This window comes from Montipora foliosa, chromosome 9, assembly GCF_036669935.1.
Source record: "Montipora foliosa isolate CH-2021 chromosome 9, ASM3666993v2, whole genome shotgun sequence".
Classification (NCBI taxonomy): domain Eukaryota; kingdom Metazoa; phylum Cnidaria; class Anthozoa; order Scleractinia; family Acroporidae; genus Montipora; species Montipora foliosa.
Window position 1 is genome coordinate 3662457 of NC_090877.1, and position 17500 is coordinate 3679956.

The 17500-nt window shown below is 40.8% G+C and overlaps 1 protein-coding gene across 1 annotated transcript in view; it reads right to left on the minus strand.

Annotated features, from left to right (window-relative positions):
- LOC137969592 (protein sidekick-2-like) overlaps positions 1-17500 on the minus strand; it is a 49488-nt gene that overhangs the window by 27206 nt on the left and 4782 nt on the right. The window contains exons 3-11 of the mRNA XM_068815901.1: positions 13937-14224; positions 13333-13444; positions 9212-9405; positions 6652-6921; positions 5749-6030; positions 4640-4915; positions 2566-2871; positions 1897-1967; positions 947-1181 (exon numbers count right to left, since the gene is read on the minus strand). Of these exons, the coding sequence (XP_068672002.1) occupies positions 947-1181; positions 1897-1967; positions 2566-2871; positions 4640-4915; positions 5749-6030; positions 6652-6921; positions 9212-9405; positions 13333-13444; positions 13937-14224 (2034 nt within the window). The remainder of the gene's footprint in view (positions 1-946; positions 1182-1896; positions 1968-2565; positions 2872-4639; positions 4916-5748; positions 6031-6651; positions 6922-9211; positions 9406-13332; positions 13445-13936; positions 14225-17500) is intronic.

Below are 17500 nucleotides of genomic sequence, written 5' to 3' on the forward strand. Positions count from 1 at the left end.
TGAATAGCCAAAAAAACAAAGTAGCGTAGGATTTCTTTCTCAGACGGTCCAGGTCGCTCGTGTCACGCACTCTACTCCCTTTCCTTGAAGAAAAAGCTTAGAGACCCCAAATACGCGGCAGGTTTTCTCCTAAGCACCGTCAAACATCTACATCAAGATTTCTGGCATCTTCCGACATGTTGATTCACCTGAGGCACATTCCTTAAATTCCTCAGGTTTGAGAAAGTGTAACATTCCCTGTTATTGGTGGAAATGAGACAATCTATATGACGTCAGGAACAAGATTTCCTACGAAGTAATGGGGAAGGGAGTAGAGTGTGTGACACAAGCGACCTGGACGGTCAGAGAATCAGGCAAAGGATTTCGTTGATACCAGCTGAGAAGTAACGACATCTTATTTAATGCCATTTAATGAGGCAATCTTTGCTGACGTCATTGTTGACATTTTGCGTTTGCTCACAGAAGAATCATGCTATTTACGAATTCATTTGAAATAGTAAATTAAAAAGAACATGTTCAACCCAGATAAATCTCCATTATTGGCCTTCAAAAACTGATAAATCCCCTATAATCTTTGTCAGTAAAATTTGAAAGCATGCTTGCTCAGAAATTAACAGGTGCATCGCGTTCAAATTTTCAAAGATACCCAATGAAGCAATTATTCAATGTTCAGTACTTAATTCTTGGCTGACTGATTTGAGAACGATAGCCTTGTGTTCATGAGGCAAAATGTAAACAAAGATTCCCCTATAACGGAGTTAGGACGTTCGATATGTAAAAACGTGTGGCAACGGTGGTGATGGGCTCTTCTTCAGAGCTTCTCTTCTCGCAGGGTCTCTGAAGTAGGGTGATCTAGAAAGATTCGATAAAACTTGCACCCTCCCCCCACCCCCAAGTAAACACAAAGGGACTTACCCGCCCCTCGCATGTGAACACTTAAACTCACCCCCCTCTGCTGTGGTGACTGTAATCGGCGCACTGTACTTTCCATTTCCAGCTTGATTGTATGCCAGCACTTTAATCTCATAAATAGTATACTGCACAAGTCCATCAATGTTGCCTTCTACAGCAGCAGGATTTTCGATCTTTTTAATCGTGAAGTTTATGCCAGCCACTCCTTCTAAACGGTAAGCTATCTTGAAACCTTGCAGAGGACCATTGTGACTTTCAAGGGGTGGAATCTAGGACAGAATTTAAGACATTATGACGTTGTTTAGCGCTGTTAAATGATAGAGGAGCAGTGTTGGTGCAGTAGTGAGCCAATGTGGCCAAGGTGGGTTGAGTTCGTTGGTTCTCTACTCTGCTCCGAGAGGTTTTTTCCCCGGGTACACCTAATGAAACTTTATTATAATTTAGAGTATTTCCCCGGTTGCTGAGGCTTTCAGATCTAATTTGTCTGTCACGGCAACTGACTCGCTAATCACCGTCGCAAAATGCACAACGAAGACGCTCAACTAAGGTAGAAAATTAAGCCGAAAGCACAGATAAGTCGCGTTTGGCAGCCCGTATACGGTTCATGCATGACATTAGACCACAGCTTACAGCTACCTGGATTCAGCTGCATACAAGCCGTTACTGAGAGAGTACAATCGGACTACCAGAGAAAAAACTCTCGCAGCAGGGTCGAGAACCACACCTCAACCGTTGAGTCGTGAAATCGACCTTGGGGAACATCGGGTGAAAGCGTATTCCCTTGAAAACTTAGTCAGCCTTGTTTATCAAAAGTTGTAAGGATTAGCACTGAAGTCTTGGCCTCTTAATTCTAGAGGAAGAATAGGGCATGAAGACATTCATGGGACACAACTATTTTAGTTTTGGAGAAAAACTGAAGAGTTTTAACCAATTTCAGGTTCAAACTTTTTTAGAGAAAAGGTATTATGATCAGAAAATTCGCACCTGCCATTGAACAAGTATAGAATCTGCGCTTGTCGGAACACCATTCACATTCTGAGGAGCCTCCGATGGCGCTGAAACGAAAACAACACAAACATTACTTCCTTGTAAACTCAAGCAACCCCAAGCGTTAATAAAAGTTGCGCTGTCCTTGTCTCAATCAAAAGCGGTTGCCTATTGACCGTCTTCGATAAATATGACGTGTCTATGATTTTGTTTTTACTTCGCTTAATGACTGGTTAAAAATGAAAGGTCGCGCCACAACTTAAACCAATCCGCATCAATTAATTATGCCTTGCTCCCGTGCGTTTTCCCGCGCTTGGAGTCAATTACACATATTTGCTCCAATCGCGTACTGACCTCTCGACTCAAACGGCTTTCCCGCAAACAAGTGAAAGAGCAGGGAAACCGCGCGGTCATGAGTTTCAGTCCCGTTTACGCTTGGCTTTTTTAATGCCTCTTGGCAACGCAAGCTGCTTTCTTAATTGCGATCATTTTTTATTTCAAAAATATTTGTAAATTCAGAGAAATGACTTTCGTAACTATATCGTCTGTCATGCACTAATCTAATTGTTTTATTTCTTCAATTATTTGTTAACTTTGTAAATAAATTAGGCATTTACATAACACCGACAACTACAGAGTCAATAGGACAATGTAAATTCCATTTACCAGCTTTTCCTGTCCGAATGCTTGCCGAAGCAGCACTCGGTGCACCAAGTCCAACCTGATTTACAGCCCGAACGCGAAATTGATAGTAGGTGTGTGGCTGTAGATTCCGCACAAGAACTGACACCTGGTTAGACGGGTTGATATTGTCCATTTGAAGCTGCCAGTCGATAGATGCGGCCTTCTTAGCTTCGACAATGTAGGATGTAATGGGACTGTTTCCGTCATAATCAGGCGGAAGCCAAGTCAAACGCACCGACTTAGCCTGGATGTCACTGACCACCGGTGTGTATGGGGCTAACGGAGTTTCTGAAAATGACAGACAAATTGCGTTCCTGTGAAGATGCCGGTGTCGATGCTTAAGTAAATTCAATGCTCTTCTGACAGTAATCAATAGACGTAATCGGTTAACTCAATGCTGCACTCAATTCAAATCTTCCGGGAGTAAGAGTTTTTGTATAATGTCTTTGCATGATAATACAGCATTCGGATTCAAATGATATGGAAATACCTGTAAAGGGTTTGAAATGGGTACAACATTGAGGTAGCAGATTAAGACCCGTTTAAACGGTTTCAACATTCGTTCAACTAAAATTTGAAAGGACGTTGGGAAAATGTTGGACGCAAAAACAAAGTTGTGCAGAGGACGTTCAAACGGTGCCAACAAAAGATCAACCCTTTCGCGAAATTTGATTGCGAGGAACTAAGAACTAGAAACTAGACTCTCTCGGCCAGATAAACTACGCCATATTGACGTTTCCGGCCAGATGTTCTACAATTGTTGAAAAGAGTAGCCGTGTTTTCACTAGCGGTTTTAATGCTTTTCCAGCTCGCTTCAAGTTAAGCGACTCGGCAAACTTAATGGAATTTTCAATAAATTTAAGCCACCAAACCAGGTAGCTTAAGCGAGTTGGCAATTACTTTCGGCCAATGAGGAGTCGCTTGCGGACATTAATGTCCGCAAATCGGAATTAATGTCCGCATTAATGTCCGCAAATCGGAATTAATATCCGCATTAATGTCCGCAAATCGGAAATATCGGAGTGCTACTTTTATCATTGTATTGACACGTGCTCCTCCTCATTTTAGAAAATGAAAATTTATCTCCAAGTGCTGACGTCCTCAATAAAACCTCAAATTTGGTTATTTCACGTTGTTGTTTTGTTGACGACGGCAAATAAATGGTCAAAAATGAAAAACGCACGTGCAGAGCGTGCAAAGCTATTGTTTTTTCCCGCTGCTTTTCACATTCCGATACATTTTAGTGCCGTTCCCGTTCCGAAAAAAAATCCTGGGGTCGGTTCCTCGAAAGCCGATTAACACTAATCTAAGATTAAAAATTAAACAAGCAGTTTATTTCTCTATTCCCAAATGCTGTTCAACGCAGATTTTCGGCAGAACTTTACATGAGAAGACGTCAATCTTGAAAAACAAAAATAAGCAAAAGAAACTTTCACCAAACACCAAACGTGAAACAAAAGTTTACGCTAATCCTGGATTAAGTTAATCGGCTTTCGAGGAACCGGGCCCAGTTAGCTCTAACCGTTGGCTAAGAGGTATTAAATCCTATAGGTTTCCATGGTAATTAACGCTGGTTAGCGCTAACCAGGCTTCGAGCAACCTAGCTGGCCCGGGTTGCTCGAAGCATGGTTAGCGCTAACCAGCGTTAAATACCATGGAAACCTATAGGTTTTGACACCTCTTAACCAACGGTTAGCGCTAACCAGGCTTCGAGCAACCGGCCCCAGGGCCTGAAGTGATCAAATTTGAGGTTGACTTTGAGCACCTGACTCTTGATAAATACGAGGTGAGATCACCAAATAACAACGTGAACATACAAATGTGAACATTTCATTCCTTTTTTTTTTTAATCTGAAACCGCTCAAACCAATTTATTTTTAAGATACTTCACCCACATTGTATAACGTGAACGAGAAGGAATAATCGCGAAGGACTTTTGAGGCGACTTTGTCGGTGACGTCACCGTCCCGTCATTTTGCCATTTGCTCTAGATCTTCTCAAAGCTTTGGCGCTCAAAACCCAGTAAAAGGAAAATGATGAATTATTCCTCACGCACCTAGCACGCTTAAGGTACCACGTGTTGTCGCATTGCCTGCAACAGACTTCACAGAGCATTCGTACGTCCCTGCATCACTTTCTTGCACCGTTATTATTCGCAGAGTTCCATCATTTTGTAACTTCATGCGGCTCGCATCCACAGGGCTCCCATCTTTGGTCCAGTACCACCGCACTGTTATTGCGGGATCGGACTGGACTCCACACAGAAGGAGCTTCTCTAGGCCTTTGACGGCGGCAATTTGGTTTGGAAGGGGATTTGTTATAACTGTCTTGACTAAAATAGAGAGGAAAATAAAAATACGATAAGATTACAGAGCTGCAAATAACCCTCGGTTATCGGACAGTGTCGGAATAAAATAAGGAAACCTTGCATCGGGTGGGACATTTTGTCGGTACAGAAGCTCATGACTTGGAGGATAAAACCTCATTGTACTTGTGGGACGGCGTTTTTACAGACCGACTCTTATTTAGATTGATTTTCTCGCGAAATTAAACAAGACCTTTTCAGCTAATTACAAGTCTTGCATGAGAAATTATGAACCATGGGATTGAAAGCGGTCAAACGTGCAAGCCAAATCTTATTTAAAAACTCGTCCAAAAATACCTAGTTTTGGAATTGTAGGCTCTCGGTAATGGGCTCCTCGTCTGGACAATTTTTTGTATCATAATAAAAAAGTTATTAGAGCGGTTTTCAATTAAGTGTCGAAAGTTATTAGCGAATTGCTTTGGTTTTGCATTAAGTCCCTCAGTGATTGGTTCAAAGTTCTCGCGCCATTTTCTCAACCAATCAGAAGTGAGACCAAAACCAATCGTGGCTTCTACCGTTTCTAAAGCAGGGCTGGGTGTCACTCTAATCTTGTCGCATGCACAACTTGCCACCACTGGTTCTCGCTTAATTAATGGTAATCGACTTTTACCAACCCTCTAATGGATGGAAAACTATTAGTACACTTTGGAGCGCACGAGCTGGGATTCGAACCCAGAGCACACGGTCTGCGAGCGATATCCACTACACTACGCGTCCCTAACAAACGAAAGGATGTGGGGGGGGGGGGGGGGAAGCAAAACAACGGACTTAGCAAAGGGAGAATAAAACAACAAACTTACTTAATACTGTAAGCGTAGCATTCGCCCTCTTTGAACCAAAGCTGTTGGTAACCACACAAGTGTATTTCGCTGAATCGCTTTTCTGGCTCATCATAATTGTCAAGGAGCCAGTGGATTTCGGGAAAAAATACCGAGAGCTCGTGGCGTTATTGATGATTACATCATCCTTCTTCCATGTTATTGTAGGGGTGGGGTCTCCACGGCCTTGACATTTCATCTCCACAGTTTCATCGACCACTGCAAAGGTGTCTTTTGGAGGAACGTCGATCCATACAGGTAAGGCTAAGAAATGAAGCCAAAATAAAACCATCAGTGTACTGTTACAGTGGTTTTCGATTCGATTCGAGTGAGTTGCGGGTTCACACGTATCCGGAAATTTTTGCATCCGCAATTTTTTTTTTTTTTTGGATTAAAAAATATCCGCGTCCACACGTAGCGTATTCGAATCGTTTTGGAAATTTTTAAGATATGGCTACTGAATTCGCCGGAAACGTGTGGACGGAAGCCGGATACAAAAATTTCCGGATACATGTCAATTCGGAGCAGGGCTGGCTCAGTGGTGAAAGAACTCGCCTCCCTCCAATGTTGCCCCAGGGTTCAATTCCCATACTCGGTGTCATATGTGGGTTGAGTTCAATGAGGTTTTCCTCCAGATATTCTCGTTTTCCCCTCTCCTCAATCAAAAACCAACATTTGATTTGTCTTGCGTTGATTTCAATTTACAGTGTCCCCAGTGCTAGACATTTAAATTAAGTTTCTTTTTATTAATTAAAGGAACGAGGCATGATACAATAAGGTGAAAATGAGATGCAAGGTGGTTTTCTGCAATCTCGCAACCCTAGTGGGAGAGGGTCAATTTTCGATCTCATCCCATTTCATACCCAATATTCCACGAATACTTACGCCTAACTTTAAGAGTTGTAGTGGCAATTCTCTCTCCTCCATCGTTTGTTGCTACACACTGAACTGTGCCTTTATCAGCCAACTGAAGGCTTGTAAATTTAAGTTCGTTGTTGTTGTTGATTTGAATTCTTTGAGAAAGCAAAGGAGGCGCGCCATTATGAAACCAGGTTATGGTGGGTTGCGGACTTCCACTAGCAACGCATGAAAAAGTTACTGATTTCTGAGCTAATTTGTCGGCAGCCGTCGGAAGCACTGTGAATGAAGGTTTGACTAGAAAGAAAATAATAAATAAATAAATAAATAAAATAATTTTTTTTAAAACGTTCAAAAATCAGGAAAGGTTTAATGTAGAGCACTTTTACATAACATAACTTTGTCGAATTCTAGGCCAATTTTTCCCTTTAAGGACGGTACCTCCTAATTCAAAGGTGTTTTTGCCCCTATTTATGATTATGCAGGAAAGGTAGATCTTAACAAGTGTTATTGAAATCCAAAAACAAAATTGGGGGTAACCGCGCATTTTCAAAGATAATTCATGAACAATATTTGTAAAAACTCCAAAATACAAAGCAATGTATGGTTTTCTTTCTCACATTGAAGCTTAATTATCTCTAAAGAATGCACGGTTACCCCCAATTTTTTTTTTTGGATACCAAGAGTACTTTTTAAGTTCAACTTTCTCTGCATAATTTTAAGCCGCGCAAAAATATCCCTGTATTAGTAAGCATCACCGATAGGAAACCCGAGTATCTCGAGATGCGCAGAACGTATACGCAATAACAATAGTAGGCACCGTCCTTAATTTAATCAAAAGGTCCTCATTTTCGGTAGGTGGCCTTGGCCTCCTTAGAGTCATTTCTTTCAGCTGGCGTCAACAATCTATTCGTTCAGCGCTACATTGATATTTAGAAATTTAGAAATTGCGGTGTAAACACCAACTTGAAAAGAAATATCAAATATTTATCCAACCGGGCCCCTTGCAAAGAGCGAATGAGAACGCAATGACCAGATGACGACTTTATCATCATCACCATATTTTTATTTACCCTCGGATTTTAGAGTATCTTGGTGTAGCAAGTGTCTGCGAGCATTAACCCTTCTAACCATGATATACTGCACCATAGACGACAGACCACAACACCGGCTCTTTGCGAATAGTGAATGCCGTGGCGTCTTTTATTACACATAACATGAGAATTTTATTCCATAAAGCTCATTCGTACAAATCTATACGCTTTATTTTCACATGTGAAAAAGGCCTATACAGCCAATCAGAATGGCGTACAGCTATTTCACATGTGGAAGTATAACCAATCAACGATAGCGTAAAGGCGTTTCCATGCCAATCACTCGTTGTTTGTGTCAAAAACCCTCACTCGCTCGTTCCTCGCTCGTTCGGGTTTTTGACACAAACAACTCGTGCATAAAACCCCGTACGCCGCACTTTCTATGACGTAAACTACATTTACGCCCAACAGGGTTGTGAACATTGAAGGGTTGTGAGACGGGGCCTACGGTTTATCGTCCTTATCCGAGAAGACTAGAGAAATAAAACCATTTGCAGATGTCATTACATGTACAAAGGCAGCACAGAAATTACAGTGATGCAGTGGTATATGTAGAACGATAAAACAATCCCAACTTTTTTCCGAGTTTTGAAATTGTGTTTGCTCGAGATCGAGGAGATACTAATAGTTCTCAGTTTTAAACAGAGGAAAAGTTAATCTGAGTTAAAATTTTTTTAAGAGCGCGCCATTGCTGACTTTAAAATCTTGAGCGAGCTAGGTCTGGAAAAAGTGAAGTTGAAGACATAATCTCGTGAGAATGCGTTTAGGGTTAGCCTGATGTTTGCATGCAGCACAAGAAATTCGGGATTTCATCTAACTGAACTCGTCTTGCACAATGTATACGCTACTTTCCTATATGCATTATTAATCGAGTTATTCTGCAACATTGTTTTTTCCGTTTTGATTGCCGCGGCTTCTTAGTCTCCCTAACTTAAGACACACAACGTCTTTTACTTGGGCAGTGACTTGTTTCCCTATCTCAGAATGCCCTTGGACGATGGGCGCCTGGGTACTAAAACAGATCCCTAACCCTAACCCAGGCGCCCATCGTCCAAGGGCATTCTGAGATATGAATGCAAGCCTTAGACTTATCTCCTTGAGGTATCTTTACTCCGCGGATAAATTAAACGCAGTGCTTATGGCATGAAATACAGAAATTTCAAGACCAAGGGTCTTGATTTAGGCTCAGAGTAGGCTAAAGAAGACTTCAGCCTTTAAGAAGGGAATGCCTAACTCATCTTATCGCAGCACAGCAATAGACCTTATTCATAAATGGCAGTCACATTTATAATTCTTTTGTCCACGTACAAATTAGCCTACCAAGCCTCATTTTAGAGCAAGAATTCTTTTCAATTCACTGTATGGTATCGAGGCTTGGTAGGCTAATTTGCACTTCGACAAAAGAATTATAAATTGGCCGCCATTTATGAATACGGTCTATGCACTTTAAAAACACTGCACAAAATATTGTAAGAACATCTTATCATATTCACCAAAAACTGTAAGGTTGGCTGTTCTTGTCCTTGGTGATGGACTGGCTGTACTGTCCACGTGACATTCATAATCACCCTCGTCTGCTTTGACTGGATTATGAATAGTAAGTCTTTTCTTGTACAGATCGAAAGAATATTTTGAGCTGGCAAGGATCGTTTGACCATTCCGTCTCCAGGATATAGTTGGCATTGGTCTAAAACAATTAAACAACGATTATTAGTCAAAAGTAAATATTGCTTACAAGTAGGTTGCATGGAACATTATAATGCTAAATTACAGCCGAGCACGGAAGTGCACGTGAATAATAATAGGAGGACCATAGGTAAGAAAATATGGTAACACATCGAGGCTGTAGTTGTGACGTCATCGTACGACGGTCCGTCCGTACGCACGTACGTTCAACTTTTCGCGTAAGCCAATGCGCAAAATGTCGCACCGCCGGAACCCGTGTGTTTTGGCGGGCAGTTGCATGGCCAGCGCACTGTAGTTGACACGGCGTTTCCGAGTCGAGCTGAGTCGAGCCGAGTCGAGCCGAGCCGAGTTCGGCTCGGCAAGCGAAGTAGCACGGCTCGGCTAAAAGGTAAGCACGGGCAAAGGCGTTTACATCATTTAACTTTTTATCCGTGCTGTTCTGTTTTTCAAAGTTACTTGGCACGGGAAACTTTTAGTCACATTTTCTGAGCCAATGTACTTCTTGGTCAGTGACGGCCATTGCTTTTATGCGCAGAAAGACTTTGGTGTGAACTATTTCCAATATGACGACTGTCAGAGTACGCTGATCGTTTTTCCTTGGTTGTCTTCGCTTTGTCTAAGTTAAATGCTATCGTCTCTTCTTTCATCAGATCTTATAAGGATCGCACTTCGCTTTCTTGACTTTCTTCCAAGTCTTTCCTCTCTCATGAGTTTCAGTGGTGGCCGCCATTTTAGCTTGTTCTACTAACGCGCAATGTGATAATAGTTTGGTATGAAAACGGAGGCATGGCTCGGATGACTGTTTACATTCTTCTGCAAATGCAAAATAGTGTGAAAATAGTGGTTCTGTGAACTTTTTTACCCGTTCTCGGACTACCCCCTTACTTGGTCCGAGCACGGGTAAAACTCTAGCACGGCTCAAGTTCAATTTTCAGGGGCACCCAACAACCAATTTGTTGTAAAATGTATTATTATACCCCAGTTAATGAAAACAAATGTTATTAAGGCATTTTCAGGTGTTTTTCAGTGTTGCTGGGAAAACATTATCTGTTCCTTTTTCCCAGCAAGACACACAAGAAATTTCCCAGCCAGCTAGATAAAATTGGTTGGTTTCCCAGCCAGCTAGATAAAATTGGTTGGTTTCCCAGCCAGGAATTCCGCGGGCTTTCAAATCCCTCGATCCAAAACGCCCGAACAAAAGCGACAAAATCGTTTTTTCCGCAAGCGCAATCACTCTGACCAGCCGTCGTATGTTTGTGACTACTCTCTGGGAGAGGGAAGGGGTTCTTTTTTTTTTTTTTTTTTTTCTTAGTCGTCCTAAGTTTTCAGAGTTTCTACAGCCAACTCGGGTTGAAATGCTGGAAAAAGTCAGTAATTCCCAGGCAAAACCTCTATCAATAACAAAATTTCCCATCCAGCTCATCGAAACACCTGTATTTTTGCCAGCCAGCAAGATTCCTCTGGGGAACAGATAATTTGAGGAACAGATTCGTTGGGTGCCCCTGAATTTTAACGTTTACATGATTGTTAAATTCATCCGAGCTGTATTGCTTTTCTTATGTTACACGGACCGGTCAATATAAAATGCAGACTGCAAAAACGGGGTAAAATGCAGACTAAAGTCCCGGCTACAGGTTCAAACATCGTTATAAAACATTTGTTGGATCAACAATGTTAGAACGTATAGCATGCAAGTTTGATGACGTTTGTTAACCATTTTTTGTTGGAAGAATGTTTTGATTTCGATCAAACATTTTCTCCAACATACAACAAATGTTGAAGTGTGTAGCCGCCCTTTCATCAATGCTGTATTGCAAAGACCAATTCGCGTTAAGGGCCCAGTCTCCAAAACACAAACAAAACATACGCCATCGTAAGGTTGCGCGACTAAAGTGACATGTTTCCAACTACGTAACATGCGTATCCAACATTGTTAGAAGCGTTCTTATAACAATGCTGGGAAGTGTTTTTCTAACAATGTTACAATGTGTAGCCGGGGCTTCAGAACGTGCAGTATGCATGTTTGATGACGTTTGTTCAACATTTTTTGTTGGATGAATGTTTTGATTTCGATCAAACATTTTGTCCAACATAGAACAAATGTTGAAGCGTGTAGCTGCCCTTTCAACAATGTTGTATTGCAAAGACTAATGTTCTTCTAACAATGTTACAACGTGTAGCCGGGGCTTAAGGTTATAATGTAACTGTTTAAAAAGCCCAAACCCTTAAACTCAGTCAAAAACTGTGTCCCCGTTAATAACCCACTGGCCCCTGAGAGTGACACTTAAAAGATTTTACTCTGTCTAACGCCAGACGATTTTACTTGTCAATGGGGAGCCCCTCAGGGGTGAAAGGGTTAACAACAGCTAGATTCACTCCGAGACTATGTCCCCATTAACCCTTTCCCCCCTAAGAGTGACACTTACAGATTTTACTGTCTAACGCCAGATGATTTTACTCGTCAATGGGGAGCCCCTCAGGGGTGAAAGGGTTAACAACAGCTAGATTCACTCCGAGACTATGTCCCCATTAACCCTTTCCCCCCTTAGAGTGACACTTACAGATTTTACTCTGTCTAACGCCACACGATTTTACTCGTCAATGGGGAGCCCCTCAGGGGTGAAAGGGTTAACAACAGCTAGATTCACTCCGAGACTATGTCCCCATTAACCCTTTCCCCCCTAAGAGTGACACTTATAGATTTTACTCCGTCTAACGCCAGACGATTTTACTCGTCAATGGGAGGGGTCCTAGGGTGTTTGAGGTGTGAATGGGTTAAGAAGTGCTAACATTGGGCCTAATTAGGCATATAAAACAATATTTAGGCTTAACTGTAGCACTTCTAAAGAGTTTGGGGTTTTTCAACAGTTACATGTATATTATAACCTTAGTCTGCATTTTACCCCTGGTCTGCCGCATTTTTTAGTTTGTATTTTGTAATATGTCGTACAATGAGAAAAGAAGAGAGAGAGAGAGAGAGAGAACAAAAACAGTGAACAGGCAAGTGGAGGCAGTGTGGCCCAGTGGTTAGGGCATTTGCCTTGAGATCCGGAGATCCTGGGTTCAAGACCCGCTCTGACCACTCGCAGAATTTGTTCCTGGTAGTCCCTGGTTCAACTTCCCAGCCGCACTTGTAAATAGCCAACTGGTTTGCCTTCGGCCAGTTGGGATTCTTAACAGTTGCAGTTGTTGTGTTCTGTTGTTTCGTTGATTGTTTCATTGGCCCTGAAAAGCCCCTATGGGGAGCGGTCAATTAAGTATGTAATGTAATGTTAAGTGATGCTCAATGTGAAAGACAGCGACACACTCTGGGAGCACGAGCCTTGAAACAGAAATATAAGTGAAGCAGTGGAGGAAAGAGCATTAGGCACGAGTACGACAAAACAGGCTGAACAATGATGACGAAAAAATAGCGAAAAGAGCATTAGAGCAAGGGAAAATAGACTATAATAGCTACTAATTTATAGCAATGAACAGGACCGACTAATCGCGTGGTAAGCAAACTAGTTACAAAAATATCTGAAAACAATTTACTGTAACATTAATAAGCTTAAATAATCATCGATCCTAAATATAAGTTATATATTATTTCACATTTCTTCCATGAGCCTGTGTTGGATACCGGATGGTAAATAGCTAATCTCGTATCCAACAAGGGCCAAAGGAATAGTTTTATTAAATTCTCAACCTTCGGTTTTGGTAAGTTTTATTTAAGTGTAAGAAACAACCGGAAAGTGACGAGACTTCCGGGTGCCAAAAATTTTACATTTGCTGCATTCATTTCCATATAAGATCAAACGCAGGTATAATGGCTGGTAACCAAGATCCAGTGAACCAATGACAAAGCTAGAATTGCATTGTCTGAGGTTGAAAATTGAATAATTATTATAATTGTTATTGGCCATTTTCCAATTCTAAATACATGTACCTTCCACTCCCAAAGCATTCAAATTTGACACTGCTGGATGTTATTCCACTTGTAGCTACTTGATTTGTGGGAGCAAAAATGATCTCTACTTGACTTGGTATGGAAATTCTTTCTGCAAATCACAAAAAGTGGGGAAAGTTAGGTAGTAGGCGTATTTAGTTCTCTGACAGCTGCTCCAGCACAGCTACAGTACTAGTGTACACCCATCCATGGGAAACATGGTGCATGATTTATCCAACAGTGAAGAGAGACAAAAGATGGGTTGTACAAGACAAAAGCTAAAAGAAGCATTAGTTAGCAAAGGGTAAGTTTGGAACAACATTATTCCTATCATTAATTAATTATTGTAGGCTTTTATGGTGTAATGGCTTGATCGTTTGTGTAGAATTACAGTCCACTATAAAGTAGCGAGTCTCATTTCCATTACTCTGAGACTAAGAATTTAAATAAGTCTAAATTTAGCCTAAACTATGATGTTCTTGTTGACATATGTAGCTATTATGTGTGGCTCACAAGCTTGCATTTTGTCCACATGCACCTGCCCTCCAGTCCAAAAATACAAGGTCCAATAAACAAGAGAGACAGCGGTTCACAAATCACTCACCTGTTACACTGACTATCACACTGGCACGATCAACAGAGGCAGCTGCAAAGGTATTTGCAACTGTTGATTTGTAGCTAGACACATCCCCATAGTCCACATTTGCAATGTAGAGATTTCCTGCTTTAGAAAAACTGATCCGCCGTGTCTCAGACATTACAATAGTGTCTCCTATTTTCCATCTAACTGATGTGGGGTCGGGATAGCTCTTTACTGGTGGGTACGTGTATACAATTTCTCCTCCTTGAGGAACACTTTTGGATGAAGTATTGGTTGGTGTTACCTCCAGATCTAGCAACAAGAAAAACAAATGGGAAAAACACTTGACTGTCTACCTTGGCTTGTATAACCAAGTTGATTTGCAGTCCTGATAAGAGTCACATCTAGGGTAAACAATCTCATACAGCCTCACATATATTTGTGCATATCATTAAAGGACCATTTTCAAAATTCCAACTGAAAAGGTAAGACATAAATGTATGTATGTATGTATTGGTAGAGGAGATCCTCTCACTTATCTGGACAATTTAAGCAACTGTCTCATACAGTGTATAGACACCTGAAAAACTCTCAGACTGGTGGTTTCAATGGCCCCCAACCTTGACTTCTGCGATGTCAATACAATGCTCAACCAACTGAACCATGAAGCCTACTTTCACTTTCAAATTTCGCAGGGGCTGCATGAACCATCTTGAATAATTGTGACATGTTACAGTTGCACTATTGTTGATGTTCTGAGACAAAGAGCTTTTGTCTAATAATAATACGGCAACCGTAACTTGTCACAATTATTCAAGATAGTGGCACCCGCGAAATTTGAAATCAAAAATAGGTGATTCTAATGCTTCCCTTGAAAGACTTTTAGAGTGAGTTGCCTGTAAAGGTTATTTCCTGTGATTTAAAGTTATTTTTGAGTCGAAGTGGAGGTTCCTTTTAAAGTGCCCCTGTGACCAAAAAATCAATTCATATTTTTCCTTGGATTTTCAAAACTATGTTAACAAAACACTAAGTGACCCACGTTTTAAGCCTTGATTTCAAAAAGACACCTCTTTATTTTAACTGTAATTTTCCCATTTAATAGTCCACCATAACTAACATTATGTTCTTGAGAGAGCTGGATCGAGGAGAAAATGACGTCAAAGGCTCACCAGTTTAAGAATGCAATACGTGTGTGCACCGCAGAATTAATATGCTGCATGGGGGTTTTGGGCTTTCAGACTTTTAAACTCACGCTTTGCATATATAATAAGCTGCGTTCACATGCTGAAATTTTAAGCTAGTCAGCCTCTGACGTCACTTTTCCCTGGATCCAACCGTCTGAGGTCCAATCGGCCAGTTTTGAACGTGAGTAATGGCGGACCGTGAAACCCAAAACTTACACTCAAAGTAAACGGCCTTTGGATAAAAATCAAAGCTCAAAATTTTGCCAGTCAGGTGTTAGGCAAACACACTTTTAAAATCTGAAGGAAAAAAGGAAGTGGTTTTTTTGATCACAGGGGCACTTTAAGGAGGCTCAAACCAGTGTTAACACTTTCAACAAACTGTACTATTTAGAAGGATTGAATCCTCCCAACTGTTTCACTTAACGGCAATGTTATGATACCACATAAAACACCAATAAAGGGTTAACAAGATGCATTCATTAATGTGACGTTATAGGTTACCATCATGACAACAGAAGCAAATTCTGTGACCCCCATTTTTTTATTACTGGAGCAGACTCATAGCGACCTTCACAATTGAAAAATTTTAAGGTGACCCTGAATCCACTACAGAGAATTTTTTTAAACTCTGCAGAGAGTTTCATCTTACCTTGCTAATCACTTTTCTGCAATAAAAAATGGGAGTCACCAAGTTCGTTTTGAGATATAAGCTCACTTAACAGGCCTTCTGATATTACGTGATATTAATCGACCTCAAATCGCATCCGATCGCACAATTCTCGAAAAATCGCATAATTCACAAAAGGACGGACAAAATTCATAAAATGAAACATAAATCAACACGTTTCTTAGAAATCCCTGCATAAATACCCCATTTTTAAGATGATTTATCTTGGAAAAAGGCTAAAACACCTTTAACATTCGAAGTTCAAGGCTTTATTATTCATGTCGGGACCTGGTACGAGTCTCCTTCAATTGGTGCAACACAAACACGCCGTTATATACACACCACTGAAATGACACAGTTGCCTTCTCTTAGAGAAGAGATTTGTGAAAAATAAGCGAAGTTGTAAGTTTTTCGGCAAAATGTAGTTTCTTTCGTTGAAAACTGATAAAAACTTACTCATGGATGAGTTTGTTGTGAAAACGCTCGCTTTTTCTTCGACGAAGAAGGAAGTTCCCACCTTCCGCCCAATCTGACAGCTCACGATCGAGCAAGAAAGTACCTCACAGGTACACTCCACATGCACGATGGACTGATATTTTTCTCGTCGTGCAATATTAGGGTCTTTTATACAAGAGAAAATAAGCCGCGGCTTACTCTGGCCACGGTGTACAAAAGACGCAAAAGGAACTATTAATACGAATATAACTTCCCAGGTCAATATAGGCCGCGGCTTGAAAAACACGTGAACGTAGATTTTGTACCATTTATACGGGGTGAACATTCGAGTCTTCTGTAAGCCGCAGCTTATTTTCTTTCGTATAAATGGCGGTATGGCCCTATTGTGATTGACCATCTTCGGAAGTTCGTGGTTGACAAGCACCTTGATCATTCACTTGGCATGTTAGCTGTGTCCTTTCAACTTTTAACGTGGTACACCGGTAGTGCAGAAGACCTCATTTTTTTTATTTATCCCAACTAATGTCGATCGAGATACATAATTACTGTTCCTATGTGTTCAAAATGTCTTTAGGGCAGCAAAAAAGTGTTTTTCTTAACCTGAAACCTAATAAAACAAGCTTAAAATTGCTGAGAAAAAAATCGCATAATTTACATTATTTATCGCATAATTGGCCTTTCTAATCGCACAATCTGCCCTGAAAAAATCGCATAATTTGCATTTTTTAATCGCACCCTATCAGAAGGCCTGACTTAAACACAAAATGTAGGGAGATTTTAGATGGTTCTTTTGTTGCCATGGTAATTTATTACGTCACATTAATATGTGCATCTTGTTAAGCAATTATTGGTGTTTCATATGGTAGCATAACATTGCCGTTAAGTGAAACATTGTTGTAGAGTTAATCCTTCTAATAAGGCATTCCCTCCAAATTGTTGAACTGGTTTGAGCCACCTTACAGAAGGTTACTACCACTACCGCCACAGTGTAATACTTAACAATTATTCCATGAGCGCTTGTTGGATATGAGATAATAGATAGCCAACGAGGCACGTAGCGCCGAGATGGCTATAAACATCTCAAATCCAACAAGCGCGAGTGGAATAATAATTATTGTTTTATTAAAAACACCCCACAATAAAAATAAAAAGGCCCAAAAAATCACGCATATGCTTGCCGTGTTTGTAGATCATGGTGTAATGGCTCATAACCCATGATGGCTTAGCCAATCAAAACTCTCGAATTGCATTATCCAATGATCCAGTTTTTAATAATACAGT